Source organism: Lepidochelys olivacea (assembly GCF_965140295.1).
Source record: "Lepidochelys olivacea isolate rLepOli2 genome assembly, chromosome: 6".
Lineage (NCBI taxonomy): Eukaryota > Metazoa > Chordata > Testudines > Cheloniidae > Lepidochelys > Lepidochelys olivacea.
In genome coordinates, this window is record NC_140416.1 from 86,434,599 (window position 1) to 86,454,275 (window position 19,677).

Consider the following 19,677-nt stretch of genomic DNA (forward strand, 5'->3'; position numbering starts at 1 on the left):
CTGTGACACTGGGACCACTGCAGGTAGAAAACTGATCATTCTGACAGCCCAGTACTGGCAGGATATTGACAAATGATGGCTGTGCGGAGCAGCGTTTCCAAAGCAATGAGGGAGCTGGAGCTATGGGCTTTTGGGGAAAGTCTGAGAAGTTAAGCTCTAGCATGGCGGTGCCATTAATTTGCTCTTTTCAGGGTGCTCCCACTGAGCGGGTAGAGGACCATTTAGGTTCGCAGAGGAGGATAGAATGAAGGGTAAAAGAATAAAATGAAGAAACTAAAACCAGAAGCTGAATCTCAGACATGACAGTCTGCCTTGGTGTGACATTATCACCCAAGGGAGAAGCCCTAGCCCTCAGAACCTTCGCAGACAGCTCCTGGCCACGGATTGCATCAGCCCTTGCTGGGAGGGTGCTGTATAGATCCCTAGCAGTTGCTTTTACTTGCCCGTTTCACAGCTGTGAGCATAGAGCAGCCTCTTCTACTAAAGAATTCAGTTGTATCTACAGCAATGGCACTAAGGAGAGGCAACAAGCTCCTGGCTGTAGCTAAAAGCTCTCTGTGCTGCCAGGTCCTGTGAGTCAAGTCTGCTTTCTTTGGTGATGGACTCTGGCTTGTGCAGACTCAGGAAAGCTCATGTTCATTTGGAAAAATAGCCATGAGGTACAAAATATTTCTCCTTGTACCTAAAGAAAGAAGAAGCCATTGTGCTGTTGAATGGCTGCAGGGAGAGCTGCTGTGGAACTGAACTGCCCATCTGGTTATGTTATAAAACATGTCCAATATCACAAGCCTACTGCAAGCACAGAGTTAAAAATACGAAAGGCAAACCCCACTTGTGTAGCTGAATCCTGGGAAAAGATAGGCCCTGGGCTGGGCTGGAGGCTCAGTAAAGCCTTTGGACCAAGTGGAGAGTGAGTTCCAAAGGTACCCCTCCCTCCCCAAGTCATAAAACCTCAGGGCTCTGAGCTTGCCTGTTAGCTAATCTCATCTACACCTGTGATGGCTCAGAGGGTCAGAAATGTCTCCCAGCTGCACACACAAAAGTCTACTATTTTCTTGCAGTGAGCAAACCCACTTTGCAGCTGTTGGAGCTTTGCCAAGGTCTCAGAGCAAAGGCCCTTGCAGCATGTCCTGTACTAATCTTAAAACACCACAGTGGTAAGACCTGCATCGGTGCAAAAGTGTCACAGATGTCTAACCAATTGTGCTTAATAGCTGCAAGGAGGCACTTTTGCCAACACTGTGAGCAGATGTGGCCAGCACCACCTCCAAACTCTAAGGGTTGTGAGTGGAAGGAGAATGAATCTCACGGCTGGAGGTTAAAGTTTTCCTGTTTTATGCTTATGCTCCACTCCCCTCATTTATGGTGTCACCTGTCTCTTTGCCAGATAAAGCCTGATCCCAGCATCAGCCAGGCACAGGGTAAGTGAAAACTGCAGCAGCTGTGGCTAATGCAAATACAACAAAGCAGTGTGGTATTAGCATTTCTGTCCATGTACAGTATACCTTTAACATGTATCAGACACTGGCACAGAAACCAGCTCCTCAGCTGAGGGGGAAAAGCTGTGAGGAAATGGCCTCATCAGACAAAACCACTTCCAGAGACCATGTCTTGCCCCAACCCCCTGTTAGCTCTGATTCCCAAAGTGGGGCTTCTATAGTTACAGATGGTGCCCAGCCAGCCCAGTTCCCTTGTGTTCAAAGGTGGCTGCTCTAGTAAAATATGGCCCATGTGATGAAAAAGTTGGAGGCCAGCTGCTCTAGCTTGTCTGTTGAGCAGGTGCTCTTGTGCACCGATGCAGAAGGGCTGCCCTCCTGAGGTTGTTGCAAGAACCACTTTGAGTGCTGGTGGTCAGGTGGAGGGGCTGGCTTTCTTTTGCACTGGTCCTCTTCACTCTCTTTCCCAGCTCCTTTCCTGCTCCAAGGCATGGTGCTCTGCTAGTGACACTGCTCACTGTGATGGCAATGCAGCCCTACAGAGCTGGCCAGCTACTGGGTGAGCATTGAGCCTTGGTGGTGGTGGGGGGGGGATGTCTGTGCTAGACAGGCAGACATATGCATCCTCTGTCTCCTTAGCATCCTCCTCCCCACCCCCAGGCCTGTGTCCTACATGCTGGCCAAAAGGACAAGCCAGGAGAGGCAGTTACTAAGTTTCATTTCTTGCTCTTGAGTGAAAGCTTCCCCAGCCATCCAGCTCACTGCCTAGGGGCAATCCATGAGAAGCGGGGAGCAGTGGCATGGCCTGAGCTAGGCAGAAGCTAGAACCAGTCACCTCCATGTCTGTGAGGGGGTTTGGGGCTAGTCTTTCTTTGCCAGACAGGTAAGGGGAGCCTAGCTGCAATGCAGCTTCACTCGCACCTCCACTGATTTCCCTGCCATCTGTACCAACTCCCTGCTGCTCCAGCCTGCAGTCCCCTTGGGGGACAGGGCTTGGAAACATAAACCCCCTGCAGCATAGCTGTGAGGGGCTTAGGATAAGCAGCACACAGTTCATTAGCATTCTGCTGCCACTGGCCCTTCCATTAGTGAGGCAGTGCCCGAGAGCTGAGCAAACAGCCTCTCATGGCAGCCACTGAGCCCTTTGCGAGCCAAGTGCCATGTCTTCAGAATACGCAACAGCAGGAGGCCTGGTGTCTGCTCCTCAGAGGGGAATGTGCAGCTCTTTGGCTGCCACAAGAGTGATGAAAGAGGAAATGAGCCAATGGCTCCCCCACAGAGCTGGCCTTACCATGAGGCGAACTGAGGTAGCTGCCTCAGGTGCCAGACTCTGCACTAGGACCCAGAGTTTCAAAGTTTTGGCCCAAGTGAGGGGAATGGGGGTGGCATTTGAGCTCCCCGCCTGGCGTGCCAAAATGTTGTGGGCTGGCCCTGCTCCCCCACCCTATTCTCAGCCACCACACCAGCAGCTGTTTACTTTAGAAAGGCCCATTCCACTCCCACACCATGTGTCCCTGTGAATGGGATTCATTCTCCCCTGGGGTTTAGGAACCTCCCTCTGCTTCCAGCTAAGGAGATTTCAGAGTAGCAGCCGTGTTAGTCTGTATTCGCAAAAAGAACAGGAGGACTTGTGGCACCTTAGAGACTAACCAATTTATTTGAGCATGAGCTTTCGTGAGCTACAGCTTATGCTTATGCTCAAATAAATTGGTCAGTCTCTAAGGTGTCACAGCTAAGGAGCGTGGAGGAGACGCTGTCATGCCACAGAAGCTGTTGGGGAGTTCCTGGGCAGGTGCTGCCTCAACACCCAGCTTGAGGTGGTGCAAGAACAAGAGGCGGCAAGGGTAGCACATGGCAACTTAGTCCCTTTGCCAGCCCCTCCCACCTGCTCCTAGCTCCCTGCTGGGCCTAGCCACCTCTGCATCTGGCCCACGCTTACGGGGAATAGCAGCAGGACTGCTGCAGTGCAGGCTTGAGCTGCCAGAGGTCAGGGAACAGCCCCTGCCTCCCCCCCACCCCCCTTGCCTTCCTCTCTCCTTGCACTGCATTTAGCTGGTTAATGCCTTGTCTGCTCCTGCCACTTGGCCAGTTTCTCAGAAATTAAAACACCATCTGCAGGCTCTGCCCCAGCCATTTGTTCCACAGTGAGTCACCCTCTAACCTCTTCCTGCCCACAGCCTTAGAGCCCAGGGGGTTGGGAAATCAGTAACCTCAGAGACGGAGCACTGGTTGCAAGTACAGAAACATCTCCCTGAAAGGAGAGCTCAGAGAGAAGGTGCTGAGGTTGCAGTAGCAGGTGTGGGCTGAGGGTGCAGAGCAGGCAGAAGGAAATGCCTCTGGGAGGGGAATGAAGGGGGTTCAGTGTGCAGCTGCTGTTCTGCAAGGGACAAAAGAGCCATAGCCACACAGTCTTACTGAGACAGAAAACAGGAGCACAGAATCCCTTCTGCCAACATCTTGAAAACCGAGAAGGGAGCAAGGCAGCTTAGGGAACCCCAGACAGTGGAGGCCTGGGTGTAATTATTAAATAGACCTAAACAGAATCTTCTAAGTCCTATCCCTTGACCTAGGGGATGGGAGGTTGCCCCAGCCTGGTCATGGGGATCTTCTACTCTCATGTGTGATGGGCGGGGGAGGTCCTCAGGCCAGAGTCCCCTCTGAAACTGGAGTCTGGCCTTGAGTTCTCATAGTCCTGTCTGGCAGAGCAGCTGGTGCTAAGGCCTGTGACCTCTGAACGGGTTTGTGCCCAACTTAGGAGCCCTCGACCAAGGATCAGGATCTTTACCTGGGAGGGGAAGCGGAGCAAGGGCCCCATGGTGTGTAAATCAGAAACAAACCCCCCACTTGGGCGAAGCTGTTTTATTGATTTCAGACGTTCACTCAGAGCAGATGGGAGATGCCGGGGGAGCCTCCCATACACTGAGGAGGAGAGGGGATGGCTCCTCCCCCCACCCCCAAGACACCATGGGCAGGTGCTGCTGGTGCATATGCAGTCCGTGAGACACACAGTCCACAACTCCAGCCCCCCTCTAGTGGTAGCCATTGGAAATGCATTAGTAAGCTATATAGAGCTCAGGCAACACAGAGAGAAATAGGGAGAGAGTAACTGGGATGGGGGGGAATGCCCCCCTGATCAGGGCAGGCAGAACCAGGGAGCTGGTGGAATCTATGGACAGAGAAGGAGCTGCCCCAGAGGGAGATACTGCCCCTCTAGGCCCCTGGGTGAGCAGGGGAGTCTCATTCATAGTACAGAGACTGGCTTCCCACAGAAAGCACCAGGCAAGGAGGACCCCACAGAGCTTGTGGGTCAAGAGGGGCAGGAATGTCCCAGGGAACCCATGGGACAGCAAGGGTAGTAGACCAAGAGGGCTGAGTTAGGCCCCCTGGCACTGATGTCTTCACCTCTGTAGGGGTCAGTGACCTTTACCAGGGTTGGGTTAGATATAGGGTGAGAAAAGGAGGACCTAGGGGAAGGAGGGCAGGGAGACAACATGACTTGACCCCAGCCTGGCCTGATCTCTTGGAAATTCTACTGCAACACAAATGGAAGTTATCCTAGGAACAAGAACCCAAGGCTGCAAATTGGACCCAATCCAGACCTCTGCAATCAGCCCTTGCAGAACTGGACCTCCCTGAGACTGGCAGAGCTGCAAGTACCACCCAGGATCACAGGTCCCAGTGACCCAATGATCTAGGGGGATAATCTGCCTCCCCAGCAGGATCTGGGTCTCTCACTGGGCCCCACCCTGCTAGGCCCCTGCCTGGCACCATGACTCCATCCTTCACTCCTCGCTGCTCCACGTGTCTGTCTAGCCAACCAGCTTGTTCCACTGGATGGTACTGAAGAAGGAATGGCTCTTCAGCTTGTTGACTCCACCTCCTCCAGAGCCCAAGCGTAGCTTGGGGTCAAACTGCAGCAGCTAGAAGGAAATGAGGGATGAGATGGGGAGTAGCAGCACAGCGCCAACAAGGGCCCTTCCCACCCCTCACCCAGCAGGCTCCTGCCAAAGCTTCTTTATCCCTGCTCCAGAGCCATGGCCCCCTCCCCCTGCTCACAGCAGCTGGGTGTCCTCACCTCAGTGAGCAGGGATGCAGCAGGCAGGCTGAGCCTCTCCGGAAGGTGCAGCTGGGTGTGAGGGTGAATCCCCGAGGGGTGGCTCTGGGACAGCGACTGCAGGAGAGACAGACAGACAGTGAGGAGACCCCTGTGCAGCAGGCACTGTTCAGAGAGAGGAATATCCACCTTACACCTCATCTGCCACTGCCCTTCCCCAAGCATCATGGGGGTAACAGTCTCAGCCCCCCCCCCCCGTGACCATCTCCCACAATTCAATGGCTCATCAGCTTCAGGCCCTCAGCACCCCACAGGAGCAGCATCCAGCTACCCAGGCTCCGGTACTAGAAGTCATGACCAGTGACAACTCAGCCTGGAGCCCGATCTATGCTCCAGGACACAGACTCCTCGTAGCCCCCATGTGCACTGGGGCACCAATACTAGAATTGATACTGTGCTGCCCCCTGCCTGTGTCATAAGATGCGGACACAGAAACCACTCACCGTTCCGGTCAGTAACTCGTACAGCAGGGACCCAAAGCTCCACCAGTCACAGGCCTCAGTCAGCTCAGAAATCCCACCCACTTCTGCAGAGAAAGTCAAATGAGTTCAAGATCAAATAGGAGGGAGATGCTGAAAGGCAACCGAGCATCAAGCTCCCATGGGCACTGGCGGCTGCTGCCCTTGGAAGAGATCAGACAGAGGGGGAGATGCTGCTGGGCAGATATAAATCTCTTGCTGTGTCTCAAGGGGGCATCAGAGAAGGCAGTAGACTGTTCCCTTACCTGGGGCGCTGTACATATCTTCCAGGGCCTGGCTGCAGCACTGTGGCTCCACCTCTGTCCACTGGCCAAAGAAGGTGAGACGGATGTGACCTGTGAAACCGCACTAGTCAGGGGCAGGGAGGGAGATCAGGACAAAAGACACCCAATAATTGCAGCATGTGCCACAAGCCATGGCCCTATCCCTCCAGGCGCCCGTCCCCTGCAGTGGGACCTGATAGGAAAAGCTGCCCCACTGGCACCTCCCCTGTGCCCTGCAACACAGCTGGGCTCTAATGTTTTCACTGCTCTGAGCCCCAAAGGAGCACCAGGCCCCAGAACACGTGACTCTCACATGCACAGCAGGGACTAGACTCTTCTGGGGAACAGGCATTGGGAGTGACAGGTCTGCAGCTAGTGAAAGGGCTGGGTAGGATGGGATCCAAGCAAGAGTAGCTGGATGGAGCAAGGAGAGAGGATGAGGAGTCTGGGGCAAGGGGGAAAGGGTTATTTTTCCCAGCTTCTCATTTAAAGGAGCCCTGCAAGGATTCACTGTTTATTTTGTAGGTTTCTAAACTGCCCCACATTCTTCATCACACAGACACACGCCTCGAGAGAAGAGACAGGCTGTGCAGTGCACTCTGGAGAGCAATGAACTCAGGCTGCCAGACCAAGGGTGGGAGGGCTGACTTGCAGAATCAAAGGCCCCAAACCATTAGCCCTGGGGACTGTTAGCCTGACTGCCCCAGCTGATCTCAACTTCCCCTGTGAAGGCTCAGAGGAGGTCTCCCAAGTAGCCAGGACCCCCCAGAGAACACAATGTGGTCCATGTGGCTAACATTCCTGAGCAGCCTTGTTCTGCCTCTGCTGGAGCTCACGGTGATCTCCAGGCACAGACTCATGCACAGCAGACTGTAGCAGTCTCCTAGAAGCCCCAAAGGCCTGGAGCACAGGGGGTGGGGTCTAGATCAGAGTTGCTCAGACTTCACAGAACAAACACAGGGAGATGCAGTGAGGGGGCAAAGCATCCTGGAGTGGATCAGATGCCACAGGCCCCCTTGTTGAGAGGATAAAACCCCTTCTCATGCTATAGCCTCAAGCAGCACCTACCAGCACCATCTAGCAGCAGGTTTCTGGGGTTGAGGTCCCGGCACAGCACCCCCTGTTGGTGGAGTCCCTCCAGAGCCAAGATCATTTCAGCTGCCCACAGCCGGATGAGTTCCTCGTTCACATCCCAGGTCCCCTGACCATCCCCTTGGAAAGAGCGATGGACTGGAGGCTCACGCTGTCCTGCAGTTGGATGCTCTCTGTGCTGACCATGGCCTTCTCCTTCTCGGGCCCTGCTCCTCAATGACTCCTGCCCCCCAGAATCACACCTGCAGGACTCACTGGAGCTGTGCAGAGTGGTTCCAGGGTGCAGCTGCCTTTGTCCTGGGGGAACCACTGGGGGCCATGTGGGCTGAGCCCAGGGAGCATAAGACACCTGGCAAATTCGAGATGCCACCTTCACCAGGTGGCCTCCTCCAATAGCCTTCGGGACTGCAGCAGGAGACTGGGGCGGCCTTTCATCAGCTAGTAGCCTTGCGTCCTGCTGAGAAGCTTCCCTCTCTGATACAGTGCTGACATCATCACTGCTGGTTAACAAGTCACGTGACTGGAAGGCCAAGCTCTGGTCCCTGCGTCCCTTGGCCATTGCCATGATGACATAATCAGTGACACCAAACAGAGTGTGTGTTGCACTTAAATCCTTCCCCCCAGTAACTCCCTCATGGCCATTGGTGGGGCCAGTATGGAACCTGCAGCCAGTCCCTCGTCTGGCATCCATGTGGTCAGGTGACTGCTCCTGAGAGGACGATTGGTCAGCAATTTCTGCTGAATGGTGATTCGCAGAGGTTGGGAGGTCAGTGCCATTCTCCAGGCAGAAGCTGGAGCTCTGGCTGGATTGAGAGCCAGCCCCCGACCGGCTCCCTACTCGCTGCTTCTCACCATGGCCCACCAGAGCTGAGCTGGGCTTCGGGATTAGGTTACTGGGGCCATCAGAGGAACCTTGCTGTAAATGAGGCTGGGAGTGAAGATGGGACCAGAGTGTCCCGCCTGGAGAGTAAAGGGAAGACAAAAAGTATTAGGGGGTGGAAACCATTCCAGGTCCCCGGCAGACAGACACCCCAACCACCTACTACCCTGACACCAGCCTTCAGGGCTCAGCAGGCATCAGGCTCACATGCGGAGCAGCTGAAATTAACATGCTGAAAAAAAATTCACCCAGAATCTTCTCTGGGCCCCTAATCACAGTGGGTTCCTCTCTCTCCTTCCTTCTGGCCTCAGCAGCTTGTCTCCACCTCTTCTTCCCAGGGCCCAGTTCCACCCCCTCTCCTCAGCCCCCCTTGATCCCAACAGTTGTCTCCCTCCCAGACCTCAGACCCATTTTCACCCCTCCTCTTGCCCCATGACCATTTCCTCTATGCCCCGAGAAGGCCTTTCTGGTCCCAATGACAATGAAGATGAGGCACTGTCAGAGACTAAAGTGCCCAAAGAGGGGGTGCAGGAACAAATGGATAAATTATGGATCAGTGAGTCACCAGGCTTGGATGGCATTCACCCAGGAGTTTTCTGCAGGAGCTTGACAACGAGTGGCTGAGTGGTTAACAAAAATCTGCGGTCACATTAAAATCAGCTACTACATGAGTAACACAAGGGTAGCAAATGTGGCACTTCTGTGAGAGAGGCACAAGGATAACACTGGGAACTGCAGACCAGAGAGCCCTGCAGCCAGAGGAGAACTCCCCTGGTGGAAGGGAACTCCTCCCTGGCATAGTCAGCTGAGTCAGTCACCACACAAGCTACCCCCTCTGCCAGCCATCACACTCCAACACAGGGGACAGGGGGAGGGAGAGGTGGCAGAGGAAGGACAGAGCTATGCTGATCCCTAAGGGCCCTTATGCCAGCAGCGTCGGTTAGCACCCCTCAGACTGCTCTATAACTCATGCTGAGGCAGAGGTGGCACAGAATCTGGAAGACTTAACTAGCTCCCTATTGCCCCCCCAGTCTCTATCTGCCAAGTCTGAATGATACTAATATGATGGGGGAAAACCAGCAGGGCTTCTGCAAAGGAAAATCATGCCCCTCTAATCTAGTGGATCAGCAAAATAATGGGGGAGAAAAGGAGAACAGGCCAATGTAGTTTACACATGCTTTTAAAACCAAAAAACAACTTTACAATGTCCCTCAAAAGTGACTAACAAAATAGTCATGGGGCAAGAATACAGCTCTGTGCCTTAGCCCATTGCTAATCCCTGACAGAAAACAAAGGATAGGAAGGAAATAAATGTTCAGCATGGCAGAAAAAAAAAAAAAGTTGAAAGAAGCACCCTGAGGTGTGGTACTGTTTATTGTGCTTATTAACACTCTGGGAGAGGGGTGAGCAGTGGGGTGGCAACATTCACAGCTAATTATTTACATAAGTGGAGACTAAAGACTGAGGAACTCCTGAGGGATCCAACAAAGCTGGGTGAATGGGCAACACCATGGCAGATGGAATTCAGTGTTGGCAAAGCAGGATGATGCACGCTGGAAGGAACAGTCTGAATTACTCAAACAATAGAAATGAGCTGCAGCCACACAGGGAAAAGGGCCATCACAGATAACGGAGTGACAATCTCTGCTCAGCACTGTTGGGCAATAAAACTAAGTGTCAGGATGCTTAAGGAGTGGAACTGAAAATATTCCTGGCAGTAGGATAATGCTGTTTGTGTTCTCATTGTGTGGACGAAGGAAAGGACATTTGGTATTATGAGTTTCACTCAGGCTGCAACTTTATTAGTCGAATTACATGAAAGTGTCCCATCGGTGGGCAGCCCAGCGCAATCCCTCACACCCCACTGATCCATTGCCAATTCTGGGGGGTTCCCACCGCAGGGGGTGCTAATCATCACACTAGGAGGGAATTTGTATGCCTCCACTCGCCCACTAGCATCCCTCCCCCTTTTGGGAGCAGAGGCAAGAGGGGACCTCAACCCTCAGCCAGCACCGCCATCAAACACATTGGCAGGGTGGTCCCGTGAAGTAGTCTCCTGGTCCTGGTTCGCATTTGCCCCCACAAGGTTAGACACCATGTCCCTACCTCATAAAGAGATGCCTTTGGGATACTCACTATGTTACCTTTTTGGATTTGGAGCCTAAATTAGCGAGTTTCTGCGCTGGGCACCTGCCAAAAGTTGGGACAACTAAACAGTTCTCACGTGGGTCCAAAGTGTGACCTCTGAGAGGGGAGAATTCCAGGCTTCCGGTTGCCCAAAACCCAAACCCTAGGTTTTGCTGTGAGGAACGCAAAAAAAAACCCCAGCCAGCCTCCACCAATCTGGTGGTATGGGGAGAACATTCCTTCCCAGCCCCAAAGCGGTAGCAGAAGCCCGCAGTGACCTAGGGTGGGCTGTCTGCTGGAAACCAGCAAACAGGAAGTGGCTCTGAGCACATGGCTCCAAATCTCATGCTAAATACCACAAGAACTCAAGCCTTCCTCAGAAGTCCTGTTGGGACTGGAAATCTTGCAGGACCCACCCCATACTCTTGCCTTCTCCTAGCACGGGAACCACTAGAACACGCCCCTCACTAGGCTCAGAACCCTCTTATCTTAGTTAGTGGTGCACACTCCCACCTGGATCACCGTGCTCTGGTCACTCTCTCCCGGGCCGGGTATAGCAGAAAGAGAAGGGATTCAGAGACTGGAGTGCAAGTGATTGGAGGCCTGGGGGGACTTCCAGGCCAGGACCCAGAGTGATAAGTTCGGAGAGTTTCGTTTAAAGAGGACATGAACAGGAGGGACATGATGCAAGTCTACAAAATAATGAGTGGCAGCAGAGTCTGAAAGCAGGTAATGGGGCACATAGCTGTGCACATGCTCATTCCAGCTGAGGGAGAACTTGCCCTGAAAGGTTATTTCACAATCTGTCCACAGCAGGGTTTTCTGCACCTTCCTCACATGCATTTGCTATTGGCCACCATGGGAGACTGGATACTAGACTAGACACATCAATGGTCTGATCAGTACAGCAATTTCTATGTTCCGATGAGTCCTGCCTCCATTCCCTCCCCCTGGTCTCCATGAGCCCAGCAGCCCTGCTTCCAGTAACCTGGAGCCACATCGTCATACCCAGGCCTCCACCAGCCTAATCTCTATCTTACTCTCTCAGCCACGTGGATCCCAGAAGCCTCTTATCTATTCTGCCAAACCCCCAGTGCTGCTTGCTGGCTCCCGCTGCAGGGTCTCTGAGCCCTGCAGCGTCACCCTCACTGCAAAACATGGTCCCAAACAGCGCTAGCACACACAAGACACTCACTCCAGATCAGCGTCAGAGAAGCAAGGGCTAGGACAAGAAGGAAGCAGAGTCCTGGCGCTCACACTCACCCTGCACATGCTCCAGGTGGAGGAAAATGGAGTCTTCGCTCACATAATAGTGCAGCAGCTTGGCCATGAAGGGGACTCCGTGTGGGATGATGGTCTGCCGCTCACGGGTCTCCACATGGGATTTGGGGAGGCTCTGCATGGGGAACATACAGCTGGGAACTTTCAGTGACACTGAATCTCAGGAGACTGGCCACCGCCAGGGCAGAAGACTGAATGGGAGGGACTGCTGGTCTATTCCATTCTGACAAGCCCCTCATTCCTACCTCTGTCCACCAGTCACACAGACTAGAGCACTACATCTGCTGAGCTCAGCAAACCCTGCTCAGACAGCCCTGCCACTACGCCCACACAGCGCCCCTTGTTACTCCACACAGCTCTGCCAATGCAGGTTATTCCTGATCTGTAACCTCCATCACTATTCTGAGGCTGGCCCCCCACCCCCAGAGCTCTGCCCATCCACCTCAATCCCTCCAGCTACTCCAGTCCTCACCACTCCCACAGCTCCAGCTGATGCCCCTCATTCTTACCCACAGCCTCCAAGCTCTCTGTTATTCCAGTTCTGGGTTTTCCATGAGCAGTGATAATCACTCCTAACTGCGCTGGACAAATGCCCCAGGGACTCAGACTGAGAACTCCCAGACCGAGGTCATTTCTGCTCCAATTCATGTTTGGACACAGGATCCACGGCTTGGGTCCCACCAGCTCCACTGGACGGAGTTCCATTGGAGGGGCAGTGGGCAGGCAGCTCATGTCTGAGTGAATAAGGAGACTGAATTCCCCTCTGATTGCAGGAGATAATGGAGGGGAAGGGTTATGCCAGGGCATGGGAGACTTTAGGGGGACATTGGATACTACTATCAAATTTATTTCTGCTGAACAGCACAAAACAGAGCTGAGGGACTCATGGGAAATACTCCTCAGGTCAGGCTGGTACAGGACACCTCTTTGCCAGAGGGTTCCCCCGAAGGAGAGGGAGATGGAGAAGCCAAGGGATAGGAAACACCCACCTTAAGTATAAAGGTCCCCCCAGTGGCTGGATCCTGGACTAACTGCACCTGCAAGCAATGGTGACAGCCCATATCAGAAACAATGACTTCTGTCACCCCAAGTCCCATTTCAAGGGACTTGGCTCATTTTAGTATCAGTTACCTCTTTTCCTTACTATTTTGGTGTCTCTAGCTACCCCTACCCTCCAGCCACATTTTTAATCAGTCAACATTAGTTACCTCAGAAATAGGAAGATAAGGAGACAAGGAATACAGGAAGAGTTAGTGACACTAAAGGTGGGGAATCCCACAGCATTTTCAGCTTCCTGCATCATTATTTTATGTTCCTCCCTTTAGATCTGTGTAACACGTTTTGTCCCACCTTTGGGCCTTGCCAGTGGAGAGGGGTGGGGTGGGGGGAGGCAGAAGGGAATTAATCTCATCACTCAAAATTCAGGTTCAGGGGGAAGGAACCTAATGCCTTCACTTCAAGGCCCTGACATGCTGAAGGTGCAGGGAAACCAACGCCATCTTCCAGAGATCCTGACTTCTGCTGGGGTCTATGGAACCTATAGGGCATCCATCACCATAGCAACTGGGCATCAGTATATGAAGTCAAAATGTAGCTATGCAGGTTGGAATCAGGCAAAGACATTGAGTTGTTTGCAAAGGTTTTTAGGGCCTTTAATGGCTGTGAGTGGTCAGGACATTGGTTTTACTTCTCTTCCAACAGTGCCCCTAGCGGCACAGCATGCTTCCCCACTACCTGGGGGTCAGTACTAGCTCAGAAGAGAGAGAACCCCCTGAGACACCAATACCATTCTGGGCCTCCTCCCAAGGCACTGGGGCCTTGCCCATTCAGTCAGTGGTCACCCCACTCCCTTTAGCACTCAGGTTTTCCCTGGTGGGTGACCAGCCTCAATCCTGCTTGGCATGCACAAGCAAGGGGCTCTCAGCACCAGGTGTCTGGGCTGCCATGACTCTGCTGCAGCTCCTTACCTTCTCAATCACTCCCACAACCTTGCAGGGCCTCAGGTTCTCCACAGCCGAGCTGAGTGTCCTGATGGGCCGAAAGCGAAGGCTGCTGTAGCCCTGTGAGGCAGTGAGAAATGAGAGGTTTCAAAGTAGCAGCTGTGTTAGTCTGTATCCACAAAAAGAACAGGAGTAGCTTATGCTCTAATAAATGTGTTAGTCTCTAAGGTGCCACAAGTACTCCTGTTCTTTTTGAGAAATGCGAATGAGAATCCTGGAGATGCTCTTGTCCCAGGGTGCAGCTGGAAGGGGTCTCCCCTTTCACCTGTGGGGAGCCAGCAAAGCTGCCAAACCTAAACGTTCGGACACCATCAGCAACGCACACCCAAAATTGTGATTGTTTTAAAAATAAAATAAATGGACTCTGGTTTCGGCCAGTGTCTGGATTTCTGAGCCTTTAGGGCGAAGCTCCCATCTCCAACAGATGCAAGTTCAAGCTTAAGTGCACACACGGAACTGAGAACTGCCCTTACCCTCTCCTAACCCTTGAGATGGGGCAGCTGCCATTTGTACCCCTCTCCATCCCCCATTCACTCAGCTCCCACCTTCGTTTCCTGCCTCAGCCTAGGTTATCACTGTGCCCTACCCAGCATCTTGCCACACACTTCTCTCTGCTTGCCCCACAATCTTCTGGCCTCACACTCCCTCCCCAGTCTCCAAAGTCACCCCCTGCCCCGCAAGAGTAGCCCTTCCTGCTCTCCCCACATTCTCCATCCTGTCTCACTGCTCCACACATTCATCTGACCTTCCATTCTGGGTCCCAGCTCCTCACATGCCCTTTACCTCAGTGGTGAGCTGGAGCCAGTTCGCTAGACCGGCTGTTAAATTTAGAAGCCATTTTAGAACCAGTTGTTCCACGAGGGACAACCGGTTCTAAAAGGGCTTCTAAATTTAACCAGCCAAAAGCGGCGCCTTGGGTGCCGACTCCATGGGTGCTCCAGGGCTGGAGCACCCAAGGGGAAAATTTGGTGGGTGCAGAGCACGCACCGGCAGCTCCCCGCCCCACCCCCAGCCCCAGCTCACCTCCACCTCCGCTCCGCTTCTCCGCCCTCCCCAGGCTTCCCACGAATCAGCTGTTCGCGCGGGAAGCCGCGGTGGGCTGAGAAGCAGGCGGTGGCTTCGCACTCAGGCCCAGGGAGGCAGAGGTGACCTGGGGTGGGAGGGTGCGAGGAGAGCCGCCTGCGCCGCAGCAGGTAACCCGGGGGCGCGGGCGCGTAGGGGAACCTCTCCCCGCCCCAGCTCACCTCCGCCACCCTCAGCCTGAGTGCAAAGCCGCCGCCTCCTTCTCAGCGCTCCTAGGCTTCCCGCCGAACAGCGGTCAGTAAAGGCGGAGAATCAGAGCGGGGCAGCATGTTCAGGGGTGGAGTGGAGGTGAGGTGAGCTGGGGCTGGACGCAGGTGGGGAGTTGCTGGTGGGTGCTCTGCACCCACAAATTTTCCCCGTGGGTGATCTAGCCCCGGAGCACCCAGGGAGTCGGTGCCTAAGGTGCCCCTTTTGATGTGATCAGTGGGGGGAGCAGCCGCTCCTCCTGTTCTCCCCCCATCTATGCTACCCCACCCCTAGGAGCCAGAGGGGCCTGCCGGATGCTTCCTGGGAGCTGCCCCAGGTAAGCACCGCTGGGACTCCCCACCTCACTGCCGGCAGGTCCCTCTGGCTCTTAGGGGTGGAATGGGCACCCACTACGGTGGCCCACGAGACCCTCCTGCCCAGTTCTGGGGGCAGTCAGGGGAGGGGGGTGGATGGGGCAGGGGTCCTGGGGGGGGGGGGGGCATCAAGGAACGTGGGGGGTTGGATGGGGCAGGAGTCCCAGAGGGCAAGGGTGGGCAACGACCCCCTCGTGGGGTGAGGAGGGAATCAGTTAAGATTTTGGCAGCTCATCACTGCGTTATCCCCACTCCATTGGTCTCATTCCCTGCCCCTCCACATTGCCCTGCCTCCTGTCTGGTCTGCACAGGGGGACTGGTGGCTGCCATCTTAGCTGAGGACAGTCTGGTTTCAGTCCCATTGGGAAGAAAGAGAAATGGAGGCCATTTTCACTAGAGGCAGTCATGGTGTTCACCTTAACTGATGGCAGCCTGTAGCTTCAGCACTTCTGAAAACAAGAGATCACAGCCATTTTTAATAATGAGAAAATCGCAAGAAAAATCGAGGCTTAAATAAGCCACCTTAAAAAAACCCAAAAACCTTGTGAGTCCCAATAACGCCATGGACTATGGTTAGTCTGAGCCAGCTCAGCCCTTCACCTCTGCAGCTGGGTAGGGTCAGCTCCCCTTCAGCCACCACCCCTTCCACAGATGCCATCAACATTCCGCAGCTGGTGCAGGACTCAGTCTTGGTTTGGGCCCAGCCTATCCAAAAAGGGCAGCCTTGGGTCTATGCTGGGGCAGAAAGGGGGCTGCAGGGCTCTGGGAGCTGAGGGGTGATCTCCTTGGAGACCCTTGTTTTGAGTCAACTGTGACACAGCAGCCCCTAAACCTCTCCCTCACTGCCTGTACAGCAGCACCCAGAGCATGGAGGAGACATACTGCCCAGACTTGTGTTCCTGCAGCCCCATAGACAGGAGCTGCCATCCCATGAGAGCAGCTGCATCTGAAGGACTGCAATGGTGGGAGAGTTTAAGAACAATGCAATTCAGACAAGCCCCATTACTGAGGTCAGCCCCACTACAGTTACTTTCAAGCCACTGCTGTGTGTCATGTAGGTTGAGAATAGCCACTTCTCTGGGTGCTCCAGATGGGGCCACCCCAGGAAGCGGTCAGTTAAGGCACTGAGAAAGAGCTTTTCTAAACCTTGTTCCCTTGTGACATTTGGCAGTTGACATGCAGGATCTGGAGCCAACCATCACTGCCATCATTAGGCCGAGTTACATCTCCCTCACCCCTGGGCACTGTTCAGCCTTTCCCTGATCAGGAGGCCAGTGTTATAGCCCTACTGGCACCTTTGTAAGTTTAGGGGTTGAGATTGGTAGCCATGCGGGTCCTAGCCCCCTCCCCAACACAGCTGTCCCACATGCATCCTAGTCAGCCCCACACAGGGGATTGCACTCAGGGAGTCCAACCAGCACCACATATACTGTCAGTATTGCACCCCAAGGTCCCGGCCAGGGCAGTCAGGGGGTCCCTACGAAGCTTTTCCCAGCCCCACCTCCTCACCGTGGCAGTGGAACTCCCATTCCCCAGAGTCCGCTGCAGGTGGCAGTTAAAGATCTCCTCAGCCCGTTTCAGGTACTGTGTGATCTTCCGCTTCACGGCCTCACGGCGCTCCTTATTGGGGTCGACTGCGGGGGGGGGGGGGGGGACACGGCTTTAGTCACCATTCCAGCCCCTCATCACACTCTGGCCAACATGTCTCAATGTCACATAGCTCACCCAGATGCTCTGCCCCTCATAACGCCTCATCCTCGCACCATGTCCCAACGCCATTTCCCCACATGCCACGTCTTCCCCACAGCTGTGCCCCACAACCACATCAGCCAGTCACTACCCTGCAGCCCTGCCTTCAGTCATTATCTTTTTCCTCATGCCTCCTTGCTTGACAGCTGGTCATTGACCCATTCCCATCATCCTACCCACTCTGCTCCCTCCCCATGCCAGCTAGTCATGGTGTCAGCCCCACCATCCCTGGCTGCTACCATAGAGACCCAGAGAACTCCATCGTAAAGCCATGCAGACTCTCCTCCCCTTATATACTGCCAAAATGTGCACATAATCTCAGTGTGCTGCCAAGCGCCCTGTACTACCAACCCCCATTCCCTTGTGTAGCCCACATACACAGCCACTGAGCACTTGTACCCCATGTACTGCCAACTGCCCCATGCTCGATGCACCCCAGCACCCCTGAACCGCACAGACTACCAAGCCTCATATACCCTGAATTTTTTGCACCTTACACTCCTGCCCCTAAGCCCACCATACCCTGCACACCGCTGAGCAGCACGTCCACGCCATTCTTGTAGTGATTGAAAGCCTCCTCATAGTCCTCGCTCACATCCCGCTCCAGTGCCAGGCGGATCTGCTTTGCTGCATCCACCAGGTAATCCCGCTTCCCAGCTCCATGCACATCAGGGCCCCCTGGAGAGACACGGCTCCGAATCTGCTCGAGATACATTCGGGCCTGGGAGAGCGCCCGGGAGCAGGACTCCGAGTCCAGGCGCTCACGGGAGACTCTGCTCATGACTTGGCTGCCCTCAGGGCACCCTCAGCAGCTCAGTCCCTGCAATCCCGGAAAAGAGAGGTGGGAGGGGGGGAAGGCAGATGAGAAGCAAAACAAAGCCCTTCAACACAACACTGGGGAGGAGTTGGGGGCTGGTGAAGTTTGAGAGGGCAGCAGGAGGGCTGAGCAATAGCAAGGTGCTGCAGGTCAGGTCTTGCGCATTGGCAGACTAACTAGTGGAGGAAACCAAGCCTGGAATAGCTGGTCAGAAGTGAAGCACTTTGGCAGAGCTATCTAGGGGACCAGGACTGGAATAGCAGGGCATTAGCAGAGCTGGGTGGGGGGCATCAAGAACTGGAGTAGCAGGGAAAGGGGTGGCTGCAGGTTGGAAAGGAAGAACATTCACAGAGCTGTGCTGGGGAACCACTGCTGCCACAAAGAAGAAGTGAAAGGCTATTTCTGGTCTCTCATCACCACTGACAGACTGCGATCAACCACAAAATGGATCAGCAGCTGCAAACTGCAGGAGAGTACAATCGCGAGCCAAAGCTCTGGCCCCAGGGCCTCCACATTCAGGATCAGGGTTGATCATCTCTCCAGAGGAGATGTAACAAAGGGTCTCTATGAATGAAACAGTCAGGGCACTGGGGACATTCATGTGGATTCCACTGTGGTTGAACAGGCTAATCCAGGAGATACAGACCAGCCCTGGTCACAACAAGCATTTGCTCCCCTCTGCCTGGGGCTGCCTCAGGTTAACAGCACCAGTCACAAACACATGGGACTACAGTTTGCAGGGCTTGGTGCTGGCAGGGCACTGCTGTGAGGAAGCTCACATTCAGGGGCACCACGGGAACAATTTGTATCGTGGGGGTGCTGAGAGCCATTGAACCAAACTGTAAACACAGTCTATGACGGAAACCACTTCAAGCCAGGGGGTGGGTCCAGCTCCTCTGCTCACATTGCTGGAGTCCCGGCTGCTCTGGGCAGGCTGCTGCTGCGGGGGAGCTGGCGCTGGTGGCCTCAGGAGGGCCCTGCTAGGGAGATGGCGGCAGTGAAACAGCACCAAAGGGCCCCATGACCTGGCTACAAATCCACCCTCCTGCTCGGAGCGTGGAGCGGGCTGGAGGGAGGGGACCAGGAGACCCAGCCTGATCCCACAGGGCAGAGGAGGGGCTCGGGCACGGGGCTGCGGCGGCCCGGCCCGGCGCGGCGGGAAGCACGCCGCGGGCAGCTCACATGCACGAGGAGGAGGAACAGTACCTGCTGGGCTCAGGAGCCTGGTCCCGGGGGGGGCGGGACCCACCTCGCCCCCATGGAGCCGCTCCCCTCGCCCCACTGCTGGGGCCGGGCGCGGAGCGAGGTGCCGGCTCCCCGCAGCCGCCGCGGTTGGCTGCCGATGAGCTCATCCCCCGGCCTCGGGAATAAAGCACCAATCCTCAGGCAGCTCGGCCACCGGCTGCGTCTTAAAGGGGCAGCGCCCGCGCAGGCTGCGGCTCTCCGGGCAGCGCCCGCCGCGGGAGGGGGAGCTGGCGGCGGCGCCCCCCTCCCCCTCCCCGGAGGCGCGCAGCGCAGCGGGGCGGTGAGGGTCTAATGGGCAAAACATTGCCCTGGAAGTGGCGAACGGGGAGAGTGGCCGGGATGGGCAGGAGGGCGCAGCGGCTTCCCCGCTACAACACGGGACAGAGGCACCAGGGCGCCGCGCGGCTGTCGATACATCAGGTGGCGGACGAAGCTCAGATTGTCCAGGCTCTGTCCCGTCGGCATCCACCCCGGCAGTGTCCCGCACCATGCACCCCGTGAATCAGGCCCCCAGCCGTCCTCTGGCAGGAAATGGAAAGAGTCGCCGGACA

At 55.0% G+C, this 19,677-nt stretch overlaps 1 protein-coding gene across 1 annotated transcript; it reads right to left on the reverse strand.

Annotated features, from left to right (window-relative positions):
* Positions 1-4,280: 4,280 nt before the first annotated feature.
* Positions 4,281-19,224, reverse strand: RPS6KL1 (ribosomal protein S6 kinase like 1). The gene is made up of 11 exons (XM_084630659.1): positions 19,088-19,224; positions 17,587-17,884; positions 16,825-16,949; positions 13,640-13,732; positions 12,662-12,709; positions 11,655-11,787; positions 7,361-8,344; positions 6,275-6,364; positions 5,994-6,076; positions 5,512-5,607; positions 4,281-5,356 (listed from the first exon to the last, which is right to left on the reverse strand). The coding sequence occupies exons 2-11, from the start codon at positions 17,843-17,845 to the stop codon at positions 5,246-5,248; spliced, it is 2,022 nt and encodes a 673-aa protein (XP_084486785.1). The 5' UTR covers positions 17,846-17,884; positions 19,088-19,224; the 3' UTR covers positions 4,281-5,245.
* Between the last annotated feature and the right edge of the window lie 453 nt (positions 19,225-19,677).

Bases quoted from the DNA above. Each gene is read 5' to 3' on its own strand.
- RPS6KL1 (XM_084630659.1), bottom strand. From the start codon at position 17,845: ATGAGCAGAGTCTCCCGTGAGCGCCTGGACTCGGAGTCCTGCTCCCGG. The intron at 16,950-17,586 runs GTATGGTGGGCT...CCCCCCCCGCAG, and splicing joins GCTGCTCAGCGGTGTGCAGG to TCGACCCCAATAAGGAGCGC. The intron at 13,733-16,824 runs GTGAGGAGGTGG...ACTGCCTCACAG, and splicing joins ATGGGAGTTCCACTGCCACG to GGCTACAGCAGCCTTCGCTT.